The 19,593-nt window shown below is 31.8% G+C and overlaps 1 protein-coding gene and 2 long non-coding RNA genes across 3 annotated transcripts; all 3 read right to left on the minus strand.

Moving 5' to 3' along the window:
* Positions 1-226: 226 nt before the first annotated feature.
* Positions 227-3,333, minus strand: LOC143058619 (uncharacterized). The gene is made up of 3 exons (XR_012973154.1): positions 2,891-3,333; positions 1,957-2,012; positions 227-881 (listed from the first exon to the last, which is right to left on the minus strand). It is a non-coding gene; the product is annotated as an uncharacterized LOC143058619 (long non-coding RNA).
* A 611-nt stretch (positions 3,334-3,944) lies between these two features.
* LOC143058125 (uncharacterized) lies at positions 3,945-13,290 on the minus strand. The gene is made up of 8 exons (XM_076231586.1): positions 13,049-13,290; positions 11,731-12,153; positions 10,642-11,079; positions 9,998-10,060; positions 8,443-8,718; positions 7,499-7,939; positions 6,846-6,961; positions 3,945-5,192 (listed from the first exon to the last, which is right to left on the minus strand). Exons 1-8 carry the CDS (start codon positions 13,233-13,235, stop codon positions 3,945-3,947), a joined length of 3,192 nt encoding a protein of 1,063 aa, XP_076087701.1. The 5' UTR covers positions 13,236-13,290.
* An 11-nt stretch (positions 13,291-13,301) lies between these two features.
* On the minus strand, positions 13,302-18,931 carry LOC143058570 (uncharacterized). The gene is made up of 3 exons (XR_012973125.1): positions 18,773-18,931; positions 16,373-16,471; positions 13,302-13,472 (listed from the first exon to the last, which is right to left on the minus strand). It is a non-coding gene; the product is annotated as an uncharacterized LOC143058570 (long non-coding RNA).
* Between the last annotated feature and the right edge of the window lie 662 nt (positions 18,932-19,593).

Consider the following 19,593-nt stretch of genomic DNA (forward strand, 5'->3'; position numbering starts at 1 on the left):
GTTCGTTGTGCATTAACTGAGTTTGTGTCATGAATATATACCCCATATCCATTTTTTTCTGTTATATATATAAGAAGATGTGATATGACCTTATCATGCTTATAGTGTTAAAGTTTGAAAACAATAAGTAGAAAATCTAAATACATTTTACGTAAGAAAAAAAATATACCCTTCTCCTTTGAGTGAAATGAAATGATTGATCCTTAAAAAGTAAAGACTAAACCACTCTCAACAACTCTGCTTTGTCATTGATCCTTTTTTACGTACAAATGATAGATGGTGCCACACATTAAATGTCTATACATACTGCACAGCGAAAACGTTTCTGAGATATGAATATAAACCCTGCTTGTACTACACGCGGAGGTGATTTGTTACGATCTTGCTCACACAGTAACAGTCCATGTCACCCCTCGCAGAAATTTTATTCACACTAGTCTATGTTTGTTCTTCTGTATGCTTCGTCCTTTAAGTAGGGGTTTGGGAACAGCAATTCATATAATTTACAATTACAATGTTTGACTTGGCAAGGCAGCACACATTTAAACTCCTTTACTGCTCGTGTAAGGGCTATCCTTTATCTGAGGCAAGCAATTAACACAAGACACATCTAAGGTTAATATGATGCTGTTGTGAGATGACCTAATTCACCAAAAAATAGTTATTATACAAAAAATATTCAAACAAAAACACTGTTCCTCTGCTTAATTTCATGTGCATAGTTTTATTCTTTGTGATGAGTAGAAAGGAAAGTCACGAAATAAACAGTCAGAAATCAAATTTTACAAACAGTAAACAAAGTTATGTCATATGTATATGATTTTTCTCATGAAATTTATATCTTCTGTAAAAAGTGCTTGCAACTGCAAAGGAAAAAACATCTGAAAATAGACAATAAAGAAAAAATAAATTAAATAACAAAAAATTCCGAAACGAAAGTCTCTAATCAAATGGCTAGATAAGAAGGTCAAACACATCAAACGAATTCATAACCTTAATAATGGGGACATTTCAAATCTTTTAGTGTATGAATATTTTGCCGTAATACAATTCATACATATACATCATGCTGTACATATTATCCTTTTGAACGTTTTTTAAATTGATGATTTGTGCTTGAAACAGTCTGTTATCTCTTTTTTAATACTAGAAGTCAGACTTTCATCATGTTTATATACATGTTTTCAATTTACTGGTGTGTGTTATCCTATATTTTGAAGGTTTTAATAAGTAAATATTTTGGTCATTAATGCTCTGCAACTTTGTATTTGTTTTGCTTTCTAGGCGTCAATAATGAGTGTTATGTTTACGAAACGCGCGTCTACCGTATTCAATTATAAGGCTGGTACCTTTGGTAACCAATCACGGAGACGGATATATATATAAGAGCACTGATATTGCTTCCTAATTATTGAATCTTTTGTATATTTCGTATACATTTCTTTACCCTTGTAGCTATATACATATAATGATTTCTTTAACAAAATATGTTTCTACAGTAATTATAGTCATACCATACACGTAACGTTAATGCTAAGCAGATACCATTTCGATACGGACCATTTTAAATTGATATGCACGTACTAGTTTGTGGTAATCGTCCATTTAAATGCAAATTATATTTATGTATTCAACATAAGGATCCATATATCACAAAATGTTTTTATAGTTGTATTGATGCATTCAACTCAAAGACTGGTCGATTGGGAAACTCGAAAATATTTTTATATGCAATAACAAATAAAACAAATGTTGTGTGATAGCTATCCAATGCGGCAGGTCTTCGATAGCGAACACATGACGTTGACACTACGATTGTTAAAGCCATTTTAGTGCTCAATCATTCTGAATTAACAAATGTGCGAACATGTTCAACATAGTCTCTTGAAAATATCTCAAAACTAATTAGAAATTGCAAGAAATATATGTTAAGGATAATTGTTAATGACTGCTTACCTTGTACGCTTAAACTGTGTCTCGAGTACATCGTCTTCCTGGTTTAAGAACTTTCACTAAAATTGAAATTTATAGGTCGAACTGTATTTCTGTCATTCAATGTTGTCAGTTTAGCAGCATATTTAATATTGCCATCGAGTGCGACCTTTGGCTAGCCACAAAACCAAGTTGAACCTACCATCTATTTCTTTAAATGTCATGTACCATGTCAGAAATATGGCAAATGGTGTCTCTTAGTTCGTTTCTATGTATGTTGCATTGTTGTTTTGTTGGGGAAGGGGAAATGCACTAAAGTGTTTCTGTTCTTTCGTTGTTTCCCACTTATAGTTGAAGTGTTTTAAGTTTTTAAACGGATTTGTTTTCTCCCAGTCGATTTATGACTTTTGAGCAGTATTATACTTCTGTTGCCGTTATAGGTCGCTCATAATTTGTGGAAAAAAAGAAACTAGACACCAATAATTTCTGATGGTAGCGAAAATGATCAATACAACACATATCTGGTTTTTTTTTTTTTACTTTTTATCATTTTAAAACTGAAAAGGAAGTATTTCAAAACTAGAATAGATCGTTTTGCTTAATTTTCAAATATACAAAGTGAAATGTTATGTGTAAACTAATTTGACATTTTTTTCTCTCAAAATGAGCTATTTTGACTACCGTTTTTACATAAACATGACGGGTGAAGATATCTGCTTACCCGTCAGGAACACATAAGATCACCCCAATTTTTTATAGGAATTCGTGTTGCTTGGTCTTTAGATTTCTATATTATGTCTTGTGTACTTTGTTTGTCGTTTTCGTTTTTAGCCTTGGCGTTGTAAGTTTATTTTTTACCTATCAGTTTGAATTTACTTATAGTATCTTTCACCCCTCTTCTACAAATGCAATTGATCTAAAGACATTTAAGACATGTTGCTAACCCAGTGAAAATTACCTTTAGATTCTTTGATTTGAAAGGTTTGAAAGTCTCGTTTTCCTCCCAGGTAATATTGAAGACCAAGCAGCCTTTCCTCATAAAATGTTGCAGGTGTAAGTCGAACATCAAATCTTTTTGCAAGGGCATTCAACTTTTTCCATCTGTCGGTGAACTCGATGATTGACATTTCGAAGTGTGATGTATGTTGAAGGCGATTTCTGTTCAGCCGTATTCTTTCAATATCATCTCCAACATTTACTGCAATTAACTCACATGGCCAATTATCTCCACCCCATCTCCCACGTGACGGAAGATGTTGACTTAATCCTTGACGGCGTAATTCACTGTACAGGTAAGTGATATCGCATTCATTTCTGGGTTTGGTGATTAGACATGCGATTGAATGTGCAAGATCAAAAAGAATGTCTGTAAGCACTTCAACCGATGCCTTGCTGACACGAATGAAAGGCTAAGTTAATTGTTATGTTTATTCGGTAATATGAGTCTTCCTCAGACAAGAAATATAACGTCACTCGGCTTCTAAAATGTCGTAAACGACTTTTTGGCTAAACATACTTTTTTGACACTAATAGCCTGGGCGGGAGGAAATCTTTGGTATTACAAAACAGCATACAGATAGACCAATCAAAATGTGTGAAATAAGACATATTACAAAATTGCCAATGTCAGTTGTTTGTAAAATTTGCTTCCAAAATGTTGTATGAAAACTTGAAAATAGTTGTAGAATGGCTTTGGGAAAATGTCACAGTTTTTATTTCACTGTCATTTATAAAAATGTTCAAGTTCAAATATGACATTTTGGAAGCATACATTTTGCCAAAATTTTCAAAGCCGGTTTGTGAGGTTTTTTTTCTTAAAAAATTGTTATTTACAACATTTTAGAAGCCCAGTGACGATAAATGAGATAGGACATCAATAAGGAAAGATAAAGTTTTCATTACATCACCATTTATAACGATGTTTTTTTTTTAATTCTTCACTATCTAATTAGACATGTTTGTATTTGGTTCGATTAACCCATATGGTTCTATTTTGAAGGTGGAACTGACTACTATATGCAATACAAGTTTGCAATATTTACCACTATCACATTAATCATCCAATAGTGTGTAAATGCCAGACACTCGTGTATCATGCTATGTTCTTTACACCAGTACTTTCTTGCTGATCTAAGACTTTCAAGATTTATTTCCCCTTTATTGTTAGTTAAGCTTGCTTCTGGACATTTTAACTTTACTTCGATAGTTTTCATAACATCATATTTCCTTTGAATTACAAACATATCGTCTTCAATGATGCAACGGATCCTTTTGCCAGTATTTTCCATTCCAGTACCCAGTGTCCATATCTGAGCTTGGATACAGTTTTTATGACAACAAATGAGTACCTTTTCACATCCAGTATCATCAATATCAAATAGAGCCACATCTCTGTACAATTCACCAACATAACCAGACGGATTGTCAGAATCACTTGTTAGTTTGAAACGGCGAAGAAAATATACAACCACATGACAAAAAAACATTGACGGGAGAAAGTCATAGTCAAAGCAAAGGATTGCAGACTTAGTGAAACCTATACACTTATTATTAATTATATCACATCCAGATGTATGAACCATGCATGGAATAAGATAATTAAGGTCATTGTTATACATGTTGTATTCTTCGTCTAAAACATCTGCACGAACTAAAATGTCATATTTTTCCATCACGTTAAAAATGTGTTCTTTGAACTCAGACAGGGAAGACTCTGTTTCTTTGAACACCAACTCTATTAGATTTTTCTGTAAGAAGCCAGTTTTTTCATACAGTTCCCAATCCTTATGCAAAACTGTTGGTTTGAAACATTTAGCGCCAACAACACAACGCAAAGCATTGGCAAACCACTGTGGACATATTATTACACTTTCACTAATATCTTCAAAATAAATTATATTTCCGATATCATGATGTAATACCAAGAAGGAAACGAGTTCTCTCATAGTTGATAGAGGAGATGGAAGAGACAAATTAAGTTCCCAAAGTTCATTAATGGTTACCACTGTCTTCCCTACGACTCGCAATTCCTCGATTTTGTTTCCGAAAGGTATCCATTTCACTGGTACCTTTACACCCCAGTTTTCCTGTTGCTTTGCAATTGAGAAAATATATTGACGTAATTTTTCAATTTCAGCTTCAGAGGATTCTGTGTTCGATATAGCAAAATAATTCCTTAAATGATCCTTCCGTCTGTCTGTTCCTAAAGACCCCAGAAACTCTTGTTGGTACTTATGAATATACTCTTGTTGATTGATTTGCTGGAAAAACAATTATTTTAATGTATATAAAATTCAGTTTTTTTGTTGATGCAATGATACATTTAAAATTCATTTTTGTGTTGCTTCATTCATTTGTTGACCGGAATGCACGAAGTTAACGTAACAAATCAAAGAATTCATCCTTTAATCACATGATATAGATAGTATAGGACAATGGTGTTATGTAAAACCCATAGGGACCTTTGTGTTCGATATCAATATATTATCAATAATTTTTTATACCAACCAGTTCCGGGACACAATCGATTCCGAAATAGTAAATCACATATAGTTTCCGATTGTAGTAAAAACAAACAGGATGGGTTAAAACAGAAAGAATTTAAAAACAGAGATTATTTTGCACTTTAGAATTAGATGGACATTATAAGAATTCAAGCTAAAAATTAGGCGTTGACACTTTAATTCAGAAACGAACCAGCGATGTCACGAGTGTGCTCTAGTCTTTCCTTAAAACATTGAACTAGATATAGGAAGATGTGGTGTGAGTGCCAATGAGACAACTCTCCATCCAAATAACAATTTAAAAATTAAACCATTATAGGTTAAAGTACGGCCTTCAACACGGAGCCTTGGCTCACACCGAACAACAAGCTATAAAGGGCCCCAAAATTACTAGTGTAAAACCATTCAAACGGGAAAACCAACGGTCTAATCTATATAAACAAAACGAGAAACGAGAAACACGTATATATTACATAAACAAACGACAACTACTGTACATCAGATTCCTGACTTAGGACAGGTGCAAACATTTGCAGCGGGATTAAACGTTTTAATGGGCCCAAACCTTCTCCCTTTTTCTGAAACAATAGCATAACATCACAACATATAAAAACATACGATAAAATATCAATTAGCAGACTTAACTCAATCAAAAAACGTATGATTACACAAAGAACGAATAAATTTGATCTGCGATATCTGAATACAAATGCAAAGTTAATTAAATATTAGAGACAAACAGTCATGACCAAAAGGCTATCAAATAAATTCAAACACACTGAGAAATATTTAACCAATCAATGTTCACTTTAGAAAAAAAACGGTTTTTTATAATCTTGAAGTTTATACAAATGTTGTAAGAATAAGTGAAAAATTGAAGATATTACAAATAATCAAAGCTGGTATACAGCCAAGATCCATATAAATAAAAAATGACAAAAAAGCATTATAAACAGTATCAACAGGTCGAATTAACAAGAAAATAAGAAACTAGTTGATTTTGGTTAAATTATATATTTCGCCGTTCGTCATCAAGAGAATGAAACACTCTTACCGTATAATCAGTATCATAATTTAGGTGCCGATTTTTTATACAGTTCAAAACTTATCTCCTTTTATGTGCGAGTTTTTTCTTTCTGTTTAATATCAACGAATAGTCTAACGACCGTACACAATTGATGTGATATTTTTCGAGTCGGCGTGGTTCTAATATGAATAAATCCGAATACGAAAGCAATCCAGTCATTCGCTTTCCCCCAAAAAAATAGCCGATATGTCTTTTACTTGAAAGTTGAGGAACGAAAACATGTTTTTTCTTAAATATCCTGGCTCTTTTATTAAACAAATGACTAAAGAGGATATTCATAGTTTTTCAACTTCGACAAGTACATGAATGACATTATTTTTTACCTGTAATGCATCTATATGTGTGGCAACAGGAATGATAGGAGGGTTAAGAAGATTATCTTTGTTTCTTGATATATCTCCATAACAATGAACGGTATTTGTCCAATATTGAACATAATCTACAAATTATAAAATCAAAATCTTAAAAGCCATATCAAATGTTGTTTATAACAAGGTTTAACAATAAGTTTGAAATTTGCCTACTATGATTTGCTTCTGTTATAGAGAATACATTGATTATCGTGCATACGCAACTTTAAGGACGAGAACGAAATAACAATTGTCATAATAAAACACTCTGGCAGATATGTCAGCTGGCATGAATCTCGAAAAGCAGATTGCTTTTATAAAATAAAGGTATGTTGACATTTGGATTCGGAACATGCCATAATGATACTTCAGATATTTCTTAAAAGGGGATTGTAGGCACATATCTTTTAAATAAAAAAGCATCGACAATTGAACTCTATTACATTCAACATGTTTTTCTTAGTTTTAAAACTATTCCACCAGATACACAGACGCTTCATTTGCGGAATTGTTTTACAGTCTACTGTGGATTATATATTAGAGTTCATTGATTTCCATTTTTCTATTCTTCATCTCTTTCATAGGGCCTTTTTCATAGAATAAAAGTGGTAACAAACTAAATTTACCATTGACATCTGATAGGAACTGTCCTTGTGTGGAGTTTGGATTGCTCTCATTGCATACAGTTTCCTTTGATCCATTTTGATCTAAGCCTTTGGAAATATTGGTCACTAATAAGACAATGCAATTCTTTGATAGAAACAGTTGATGAGTGGGATAATATTCTTGTTGACCGGCAAAGTCCCAGATTGAAGTAATCGCTGTCTTGCTGTAGTCAACACTCTTCTCTACAGAGAGATTGTGTAAGCTTTCTCTCCATACTTCATTCTCGGCTCGTTTATTGTCAGACTCTACGAAAGACCTTATTGAATTTCCAACATGCCTAAATGCTGATTTTGCTTTATTTTCACTCATCTCTTTTGAAATTTCAATTCTCAGTTTTTTATATTCCTCCATGTCGGTAAATTTTCGGAACAAAATAGCATTGCCATTTGTTGAAAGTTTATCTGTGAAAGAAAATAACAGTAAGATACGTTTTAGCATTTTTGCATTTTTATAAAAATTATAACAAAGTAGAATTAAAAAGCGAATATTAGGAAACAGTCAAATATATTTTCAAAAAATGTAACACAAATTGCAATAAATGAATTTTAAAAAGATTTCAAAAAGTTTTCTTGTTTGTATGGCTCCTGCTGAAGTATATGGAAAAAAAAGAAACAGTATGTCAATTTTCATATCTGATTCCTTATCAGCCCATGGTCAAAAGCATCCACAAGCCTCTCGGCTATCAGGCTGATAGCATGACCTAGGGCTGATAAGGAGTCAGATATGGGAATGACATGCTTTGGTCTATATATCATGTATATATTGTAGTTAATCATACGTCACAAAGGAAATAACAATATTCTTTATGTTTTGTTGTTTTAATTGATGACTTTTAATTGTTGATAGTAGATACTTCAGTCGTCATGTCGTCAGTATTTTTATCTAATTATAACAGATAAAATACCTTTTTGAAACTTCCATTCACCGTTACATAGTGATAGACCACACTTGTCAACATTGATTTCAATTCCATTGGTGCTTTGCACATGCTCTGTGTTTTCCTTTAGAAGTCTCCGGACTAAAGTGGTTTTACCAACTCCTTCTTGTCCCAGTACAACAATTTTAATGTAATATATCTCCTCAGACTCTGTTTCTACTAATCTTTTATAAAGGTTTATGCCCTTTCTGTACCCGCTCAATAGTTTTTGTGGAGACTGTAGGTTAACCAATCTGGCATTATCTAATGCAAAAAATGGAGATATAATAAAATATCCATTGAAAATGCAAACAAAAGATCTGATATTTTATACTTGGATACTCAATCATGATACAAGTGAGTTCTCCAGTACTCGGATAAATCTCTTGAACGTCTATTGAAAAATTGAGAGTTTAGGTGGGATGCGGTCTTTTTTTGTTATTAACGAAAGGCCAAAATACATCATAAAAACGTGATCCTCTCTAATGTGTATCGGTCCTCCTTTTTTGTGTCAAGTAAACCATGCATTACCAACCTCCATTTTTACAGGTAACCTATCATAATAGCAATTATGTTGTGTATACGTGTTTCAGCTGTTTGCTGTTGATTCTTTTCTTTTTTTATATATATAACAACTTGTTTATTAATTTGTAAACATCAATGTTGGAATTCAAATTACTTGTTGCTCATTATAAAGTGTCTGTGTTTTGTATTTTTGCACTATCGGTTGCCTGTTTGTGTTTTTCATTATTTTCTAGTCATGGCGTTATTTTCGACTTTGTGAGTTTTTATGTCGCTCTCGTACATGTGGCCTCTCTTTACGTTGTAAATTAAACAATAATTAAGTTTCAAATAAAGAGTAATTAAAGTATTTAAACCAACATCATACCAATAACGTTTACTTATAAGTCTTGATAAAAAGGTAGGTTTTTTGCTTGTGGTGTGGTATTGATCCATGAAAGTGTTTATCTGTGTTCAAACACTGTTGAAAACGTCTCTAATCATTAGGGTTCACCGCAGGGCACTTTGATGTCGTTCTTGTTTAGAAATATAATCTTGTCAACAACATCAGATGGACGGCTGTTTGACATTCTTTTTTTGTTGTTACAAGTAGTGCACATTAAAACATCACGAAGGAACGCACACCTATTTACTAGTACCAAACAGAAGTCTCAGAGTATACTTATTAACGTTTTTAATGAATTTAAAGAAGTATAGCGAAGGGGATATTTAAACGGAACTAAATTGAACGGAATTGTGAGGAGAATTATCTGAAGATTTATAACAGGCAAACGAGTATCCGAGTAATAAAATTGTACCTGAGTACTCGGTCTTCCGAGCGAGTAACTGAGTACTTGAATACTCGATGTCATCCCTTATTTTGTTTAATAATATTATTATTAACAGCTAATTATGCTTAAAATGAAATGATATTGTTTTTGGAAAAGATAACATATTAAGCATACTATAGGAAAGTGGTGTAAAATCAATATGTATTATATAAACCTACGAGCAACAATAAAGTACTATAAAAGTATGTTACCTCTTTGTTCTATAAGACCCTTTAATCGCCTGCTTTGAATTTGTGGATCTTCCCAGGTTAAACCTAAAATTAAATGCGGCGCTGTTAACGTAGTCGATACAAGTAAATTATTTTTGACTTGAAGGGTTCATGTTTCATTTTAATATAAACGTTTGCATATCTCCCTATATATCTTATATTATGTTGTTTTGTCTCTTTTTGGCATTTCAAGTTTAACCTTATTCTATCAAATTGATCAGATATGACATTGAAATTAATTAGAATGTCAACCAAGATCTTTACGTACGCCATGTCTATTTCTCTTTTAAACGGTTTGAAAAAAAAAATCAGTAACAATTAAATGTACTTGTAAACATAACAAGAAATGATCTTAGAAAGAGATTCACAGCTTAATGTCTGATTAAGGATGATTTAAAAGTAGTGATATTTGTTTTTATTTTACATTATTTGATTATGACAAATGTTTTGATGAATTTGTTTATGAAAGTTTTAATATATATGATTTCGGTGTGTAAAAAAGCTAACCATATACTGTACTGTAGAATAACTAAACGTTTTATACCAATTTCAAACCTCCGTGATATCCTGTCTTTAATATGTACAAATTGTTTTCGTCTAATAATATATCAAAATAAATACAATACCTGGTTCATCAAGAATCTTTAGAGTGAACTGATATGCCTTTTCTTCGTCGTGCGTCGTCATGGTTATTCGACTGAATAATTTAAATAAACACAAATCTTCTGCAACAATTGGGACAAGTTCTATTGCAATGAGCTTAAAGTTTTTGTTCCCATGTTTAAGTTGTTTTCCTACTTGTATTTTAATTAAATTCATTTCATCCATGAAAAAAGAATCGTCATATATTATAATTAAAGATCTTGAAATACGCATATTGTGTTCTATTTCATTTACAAAAGATAATCCAGCTCCCATATCTCTTAACTCGCAAAAGAAGTTGAATCCATTTGACTCACTTATTATCAAAAATGATTTGAGAAATGATGTATAGCCGTCTGTAGACATTGCGACGTATGCATCGTAAGTATACACACATGAAGGTTCAACATCGAATGAAAAATCTGAAAATGTAAGATCTTTAAATAGTTACAAACAAGATCGTGAAATATATTTTATTATGTTGTACATAGTTCCATTCAAACATCGAGCAATATAACAACGCGTCTTTGAGACACATATCAGATATATAAATAAATTATATAGCTGTTAACAAATAATTTGCTTCGTGTGACTTTTATTCAAGTGATAGGGTTGAGTAAACCATGTGTAATTATGAGAGTACTGTTTCGAAATGCACACTTATTTTCATAAGCTTCTACCACCAAACATAGACAGTTACATACTTTAATATTACAACATTCGAAGGTTATTTGAAGCAATGAGTATATTAAAAAAGCGATGTCAGTACATATTGTGTGCACCTAACTTAAATGAATAAACTCAATTAGGAGACAAAACACAGTTTAGTATTAATTTATCAAGACTGTCTAAACAAAATCAAAATTGATGCAAAATTCAGTTTATAACAATTTTGCTTGAACGTTGGAAGCATTTTTATGCACTTGGTTTATTTTCAGAAACAATAACTTATTAAATGAAATCTTTGATTTTAGATAAGATAAGACACTATAATTTAGTGCCTAAGTAGATAGAAATAGAAAAAGCAAACGTTCACATAAGAGATAAAGCAGAACATGAATAACAATAATTACCTTTTGAAGGACCCCTTTTCAAATATTCGAGAATTTCTGGCATTTTGCATGGAAAATCTGATGACAGTTCATAAATTTCATATTTTTCCAAATATTCTGGAACAAGGCTATTATTCAAACGGAAAATTATAGGTAGAAAACATCCATGTCGTCTAAAAGAATTATCACGAGCCACCTCTCTGCAAAAGTCTAACCAGGACTGGTCTGAGTCATTTTCTGATGAAATCCAAATGATGTTATTTTCTGATTTCTTTATCAGATCAACTACTTTATCAAAGGGTCCACTATGTTCTGAACATAGAAAACGGCAACAGGTATAACCCTCTTGTTTAAGTAATCGAATAAAATTTAAACACGAGTTATCATCGTTACCAATATGCAAGATGAAGAAATCCACTGATAAGAGATCAGAATGAGTATCTTCTGAAAAAAAATTGCTCAAAATGAATATAAACAGAGCATTGATAGAGAAGTAAAAATCAGCAGCATGTTACCAACGACTTACATCTCAAATTTGGTGAAAATGCTAGAGCTAGGATATTACTGAAATGATATGTACATGTGGTCAAAGAAAGGTCATTCGAGCCATGTATTTACAACAATCAAACAAGGGATTGTCCGATTTCTTTATCATGGTGACCAGTATAATCTGATAAAAAAAAATACAACAACTACAAAATGTATAAACCTCTTACTGAGTAGGACATTCAATACACGATAACTCGTCTTCACTAATTTGCCATATGTTTAAATCCACTGGGAAGAGTTCAAAATGAGTATTTATGCAAAAAAAAACGAACAGAATGAATCATTTATGTTATAGTGAAGACAAATCATATCAAAATTACTGCAGATGAGTATCTCTTCACTGATGCACGAGACCGTGAACATTCAAAAGTGTATTATATCATTCAAGTGTTTATTTAACCAAAAATGACAAACAGTATTATCAAATCTTGACATTGAATAAGAGGGAGATGTATTATTTATTTTTTTAAATATCTTACAAAATCTTCAAACAGAAATTTTTCTTGAATTATCGTATTCTTCGCATAAGAACTGGTAACATCTCCTACCTTTTTATTTAAGTAAGCGATTGACATGTTAACACGCATACTAATCGTAACCGTATGAGCATAATGCAAAATGTGCAAATCAACTTACAGGAAAATTAGAATGAAAATATATGCAAACAACACAACGGAATGTAGTCTTTATCTTACAGTTAATACCAGTAGCTTAAATAAAGTGACAAGTAAAAATAAACACAAATACTAATGGGGAATAAATAAAGAAACATAAAATAAACAACAAATACCTTTTGAAGAACCCCTTTTCAAATAATTTAATATCTCTGGCATTTTGAATGGCATATCTGATGATAGTTCATACATCTCATATTTTTCTAACTCATCAGGAACTGGGCTATTATTCAAACGAAATATGTAAGTCGAATAATGCCCATTGTATTGAAGAGAGTTACTAATAGCCATTTTAATATACATTTCGAACGAGTATTTCACTGATTCATCTAACTTGTCTAATGAAATCCAAATGATGTAATTTGGGTGTCGCGTCGTCCTCCATATATCACAGAGTTTTTGACATTTTTGGTTTCTTAGATCTGAACCTGGTACTCGGTAACAGCTATAGCCCTCTTGTTCAAGTAGGCGGATAAAATGTAAACACAAATTATCATCGTAACCAAAGTGCAAGATGCAGAACTCCATAGGGAAACATTCCTGGAAAAAAGAGTAAATCAAGTGAAACAAGAATACAGTAACATGACATGACTAATGCATGCTACAAGATAAATGTAAGTCGTCAATCATTTGCAAAACTTATACTCACAGGGAAAAAACATACGATATTTTCAGTCTATAAAAATAACGTGTCTCTATGCAGCCAAGAGATGATAGTCAAAACCCAAAGAAAATCGGAAATATGTCTGTATGAACCATCGAATGTTTTGAACTTACGTCGTGCTTCAAAAGAACAACCAATAATTAATTGTTACTCGATGCAATTTCGAACAACTTATAAAGATAAGGAGATAGGATATGACATCCGATGAGAAAAGTATATACCAAAGCTTTGATAAGTTCAAGTTTGTAAACCGGATTTGTTTTCTCTCAATCGATTCATGGCTTTCGAACAGCGATAATGTTGCCTTTATTGAACAGTTTCATAACACAAGATCAGGTGTTTGATCTTACAATGACCAGACAACAAATATAATGGTGGAACTAAACGTTAACACGAACAGCACATGTCTGGGGTAAAGGTCAAAGAAAGGCTCAAATTTAAACAGAAGATATGTGTAGGTCGTCAACAGTACTGACTATGTGTTAATGGCCGTTTTTTAAAGGGAGAGATGTCAAAGTCATTAAATGTAGATTGACAAAACCCGAGAAGGTGAACTACAATGTGCAATATATAAAATACGTTAAATAAGTAAATGGTTGTATCCGTCGCATTTATTATAAATCATGGATTTGAATAATTTACACAAGGCATGTTAACAGTCAAATTCTACATCTAATAATATAATTATGCAGCTTAGAAATACCACCAATGTTTTTTTCCTTCTTGTCTTTGTTAAAATGGGATTTTAATTTTCTCAAAGAAAACAAATACTGCTATAAGTATAATTTTAACCTGTTCAGAACTTAAGTGAAAATTGCAAACAAAATATTAAATTACATATGAGAAAATAATCATCAACGTAAGTTAACCATAAAATGTTCACCCTTTTTTCCGGTTTACAATCTTCAGTTACCACCACATCATTTAAAATAAAAACCAAGTATAAGATAATTGTGCTTTCAGACAAAAGATATATGTTCATTGAGAATCATTTTTTTTTGTGCAATGACATGTAATGTTTATTTTCTACAAATGTTAAAATTTAACTACATGCATTTACGCGACGGGTGTTAACTGTTGAGCAGGATCTGCCAATCATTTCGGATGCAATGAGATCATCATAAATTTATGGTGGGGTTCATGTTGCTCAGTTTTTTATTTTTTTATGTAGTGTTTTGTGTACTATTGTTTATATGGTGTTCTCTTCTTTATCAGCCGTTGTCGTTGTCAGTTTATTTTCAATTTTTTGGTTTGAATGTCCCTTTATTACCTTTCTCTTCTCTTTTACAAAAACATGCCTCATTTAAAAAAGACTAAGCAAAACTTGTATATTTTTGCATAGTTTTAACATACGCATAGAATCATATTCAAAACAGTGTGGCTGTGGCCATTAATTGGGAGCTGAATTATCCCATTGACTGGGACTGCTTATGTGAACGTTTGCCATATGTTTGTCTGTAAAGACTACTATTTAGGCCTTTATCATAATTTAAGATACATTAATTGTAGGTATAAGATTATGTGGTGCGAAAGGTAAAAAAACCTGAAGTACAGAGTCACTTTCAAAGAAACACAAATATATAGACAAAGCCTAATTAAGCAAAAATAAAGACAAACATACAAATATTATACCAATTTTGATAAACATAAGATAAAATCAAACACATCAATATGTTCATCCTTTATCCTTGTTTCAACAGAAATATACTTATCTATCTTGGATGAAATGAATTGTAAATTATCATGATCTTTTTTTTTAAAATCACAAAGGTTAAAATAATGATAAAACCAATACCCTGTATAACTCTTTTAGCAATCAAGCAGAAGTCCTCTTTTGTTAAGGTGGATTCAAAGAGATCCAACGAATCCAAGGTGATGGTGTTGTTCATCATAATAAGGGTAATTGGTTCAAATATATCTGGTCAAGCTTAAACGCTAAAATTGCATTACATTTTTCTAAAGTTATAGGTAAGAGGATTTTTCTCAGTCATAATAATGCATGTGCATGGGTTGATAGGTATTTTAAGAGGATATTTTCATACACTGGGACCTACGTGAATAGCAGTATTACTGTCTTGCTATGACAGCTGTTTTATTTTAAAGTAAGACAAATTCAGCTCACTCATTATAATATATTAATCATAAATATAAATAAATGAATAAGTTCCAATTCGCTGTCAAACAGTAAAAATACTATTACCATATACATGATATAATAAAACAGCTTCTATCAAATATGAGTATTTTTTTTATATACATGTAATTTTTTTAATTTAATTTAGCATGTGTCATAAACCTAACTAGCATAACTCATCTTGTTTAACTTCATCTTCTATGCTTTCTAAATATGTATACGGATTTACATGAGAATTTATACAGACAAAGACTTGAATAAAATGAGCAAAATTAACTTAATTATGTTGAGACGAGAAAACCTGCTACAGTAAAGACACAAATTAATCAAATTAGATACACCAGAGCATATGTCATGTATGGTGCTCATAATTTTTTTTAAGTAGAAACTTAGTTTTAACATGTTTATAAATAGTACAGCTTCTAAACAGCACTATTAAAACATATATGTACAACGGTTTCACTCTTAGAGCACTCTCCTCAACAACATTCACTTTCAAGAGAATGACAAGCTCGTTTGCTCGCATCATATCTTTTGGAGCTTTGGTACGTAGAACTAGACATCGAATTGGTATGTCCTGAAAAATTCGGAATTTTATAAAATGGCCCCTGAAATTTGGTGGCTAAGTAAGTTTAGACGTACCTGTAACATGCTATGCTCCATTTAACTTATCTTTGTTATCCATACGATATTACCAACTTTGTTGTTGACATTTCTAAATACAGTGTTGATGTATCTTCCCTGGAAAAGGTTTTATAAAACTACTATGAATAAATTTGGACGTTTACAGATTTTGAAGTTGAGGTGACCTTACCATTGTGATATCATAAACAATCCGGTCAGAAATGACTTAATAACTAAATTTAACTATTTATTCACATTACAAGTGTGTTACATACAGTATAACTGTCGTTTTAAATAACTGAAACGCACCAGTGAATGTGTTATTTTTAGGTATTGTAGGTTAACAAATGACACATTAAATGTAAAAAATTGTCTGTTTTACTTTATATGTCCCGACCATAATATTAATGTTATTGGTCGTTGTTGACCTGGGATATTTTTTTTTTATTTGTAGTTTTAGACAAAATTATCGGACCTGCCATGTAATGATGTTAAAAATGTAGAAGTTATAAGTAAGAATAGAAACACAATGACAAATTAAAGAAAGAAACACGGTATCAAAGTACTTTGTGTTTATGGGTTGATACTTGATAACTTTACTTCAACCTCGCTTTAAAGATTATGAGAAGTTTCATATTGGAGGTTTGTTTTAGGGGGGTATCTAATCTATTTTAATGTTCCTTTTTTCAATCTTATTCTTGTAATGGAGATTTGTTGTCTCTTTCACAATATCTTTTCCAGACCACAACATTATTTACTGTATAGTATTGTTATGTCATTGTTCATTTGCACAAGGTTGTTTTTAAATATATGATATTGTTTAAAAAAAACAGTACCAGGATTATAATTTAGTACGCCAGACGCGCGTTTCGTCTACATAAGACTCATCAGTGACGCTCATATCAAAATATTTATAAAGCCAAACAAGTAAAAAATTGAAGAGCATTGAGGAACCAACATTATAAAAAAATGTGCCAAATACGGCCAAGGTCATCTATGCCTGGAATCAGAAAATCCTTATTTTTTCGAAAAATTCGAAGTTTAGTAACAGGAAATTTATAAAAATTACCACATTATTGATATTTATGTCAACACCGAAGTGTTGACATCTGGGCTGGTGATACCCTCGGGGACGAAACGTCCACCAGCAGTGGCATAGACCCAGTGGTGTGAATAGTTATCAAAGGTAAACCATTATAGGTCAAGGTACGGCCTTCAACAGGAAATTTGGCTCATACCGAACAGCAAGCTGTTAAGGGCCCCAAAAAACCGTAATGTAAACCATTCAAACGGGAAAACCAACGGTCTTATCTATCTAAAATTGAGACACTTTCATTTAAGTATCATTGAAAATGTATTTTACTTATCCGTTTTCATAGAAACAGACCCCTCAATGTCCGGAATAATCAGTTATCACCAATAATATTATTAATATTGGTTAAAAGTGTCTTGTATTTGAATTATTTTCATTTCCAATAAAACAAAAAAAACTTATTTACACTGCAATCCTATAAGCAAATTAATCTCTTTGCTAAAAACTTTCCAAAAAGGGATACAAACGTGAAAAATAGCTTGGTGAATTGTTTAAAAACGCATAATTTAAGATACATTAATTGTAGATATAAGATTATGTGGTGCGAAAGGTAGAAAACCTGAAGTACAGAGTCACTTTCAAAGAAACACAAATATATAGACAAAGCCTAATTAAGCAAAAAATAAAGACAAACATACAAAAATTATACCAATTTTGATAAACATAAGATAAAATCAAACACATCAATATGTTCATCCGTGATCCTTGTTTCAACAGAAATATACCTATCTATCTTGGATGAAATGAATTGTAAATTATCATGATCTTTTTTTTTTTAAATCACAAAGGTTAAAATAATGATAAAACTAATATCCTGTATAACTCTTTTAGCAATCAAGCAGAAGTCCTCTTTTGTTAAGGTGGATTCATAGAGATCCAACGAAACCAAGGTGATGGTGTTGTTCATCATAATAAGGGTAATTGGTTCAAATATTTCTGGTCAAGCTTAAACGCTAAAATTGCATTACATTTTTCTAAAGTTATAGGTAAGAGGATTTTTCTCAGTCATAATAACGCATGTGCATGGGTTGATAGGTATTTTAAGAGGATATTTGCATACACTGGGACCTACGTGAATAGCAATATTACTGTCTTGCTATGGATGCTGTTTTATTTTAAAGTAAGACAAATTCAGCTCAATCATTATATATTAATCATAAATATAAATAAATGAATAAGTGTCAATTCGCTGTCAAACAATTAAAACACTATTACCATATACATGATATTATAAAACAACTTCTATCAAATATCGAATTGGTATGTCCTGAAAAATTTTATAAAATGGCCCCTGATATTTGGTGGCTAAGTAAGTTCAGACGTACCTGTAACATTCTATGCTCCATTTAACTTATCTTTGTTATCCATACGATGTTACCAACTTTGTTGTTGACATTTCTAAATACAGTGTTGATGACTCTTCCCTGGAAAAGGTTAACTACTATGAATAAATTTGGACGTTTACAGATTTTGAAGTTGATGTGACCTTACCATTGTGATATCATAAACAATCCGGTCAGAAATGACTTAATAACTAAATTTAACTATTTATTCACATGTGTTATATACAGTATAATTGTGGTTTTAAATAACTGAAACGCACCAGTGAATGTGTTATTTTTAGGTATTGTAGGTTTACAAATGAAACATTAAATGTAAAAAAAATCTGTTTTACTTTATATGCCCCGACCATAATATTAATAATAAAAATTGTGCCAAGGTCATCTATGCCTGGAATCAGAAAATCCTTATTTTTACGAAAAATTCAAAGTTTAGTAAACAGGAAATTTATAAAAATGACCACATTATTGATATTCATGTCAACACCGAAGTGTTGACATCTGGGCTGGTGATACCCTCGGGGACGAAACGTCCATCAGCAGTGGCATCGACCCAGTGGTGTAAATAGTTATCAAAGGTAAACCATTATAGGTCAAGGTACGGCCTTCAACAGGAAACTTGGCTCACACCGAACAGCAAGCTGTTAAGGGCCCCAAAAAATCGTAATGTAAACCATTCAAACGGGAAAACCAACGGTCTTATCTATATAAAAATTAGACACTTTCATTTAAGTATCATTGAACATGTATTTTACTTATGCGTTTTCATAGAAACAGACCCCTCAATGTCCGGAATAATCAGTTAT

The sequence above is a fragment of the Mytilus galloprovincialis genome, chromosome 14 (genome assembly GCF_965363235.1).
Source record: "Mytilus galloprovincialis chromosome 14, xbMytGall1.hap1.1, whole genome shotgun sequence".
In the NCBI taxonomy this organism is placed as follows: domain Eukaryota; kingdom Metazoa; phylum Mollusca; class Bivalvia; order Mytilida; family Mytilidae; genus Mytilus; species Mytilus galloprovincialis.

What these genes read in the sequence shown, in the direction of transcription:
- LOC143058125 (XM_076231586.1), bottom strand. Translation starts at nt 13,235, where the DNA reads ATGTATATTAAAATGGCTATTAGTAACTCTCTTCAATACAATGGGCAT. An exon ending in GAAAAGGGGTCCTTCAAAAG is followed by an intron (nt 11,080 to 11,730) that starts GTAATTATTGTT and finishes TTACATTTTCAG; the next exon opens with ATTTTTCATTCGATGTTGAA. An exon ending in GGGTCTTATAGAACAAAGAG is followed by an intron (nt 8,719 to 9,997) that starts GTAACATACTTT and finishes TTTTTGCATTAG; the next exon opens with ATAATGCCAGATTGGTTAAC.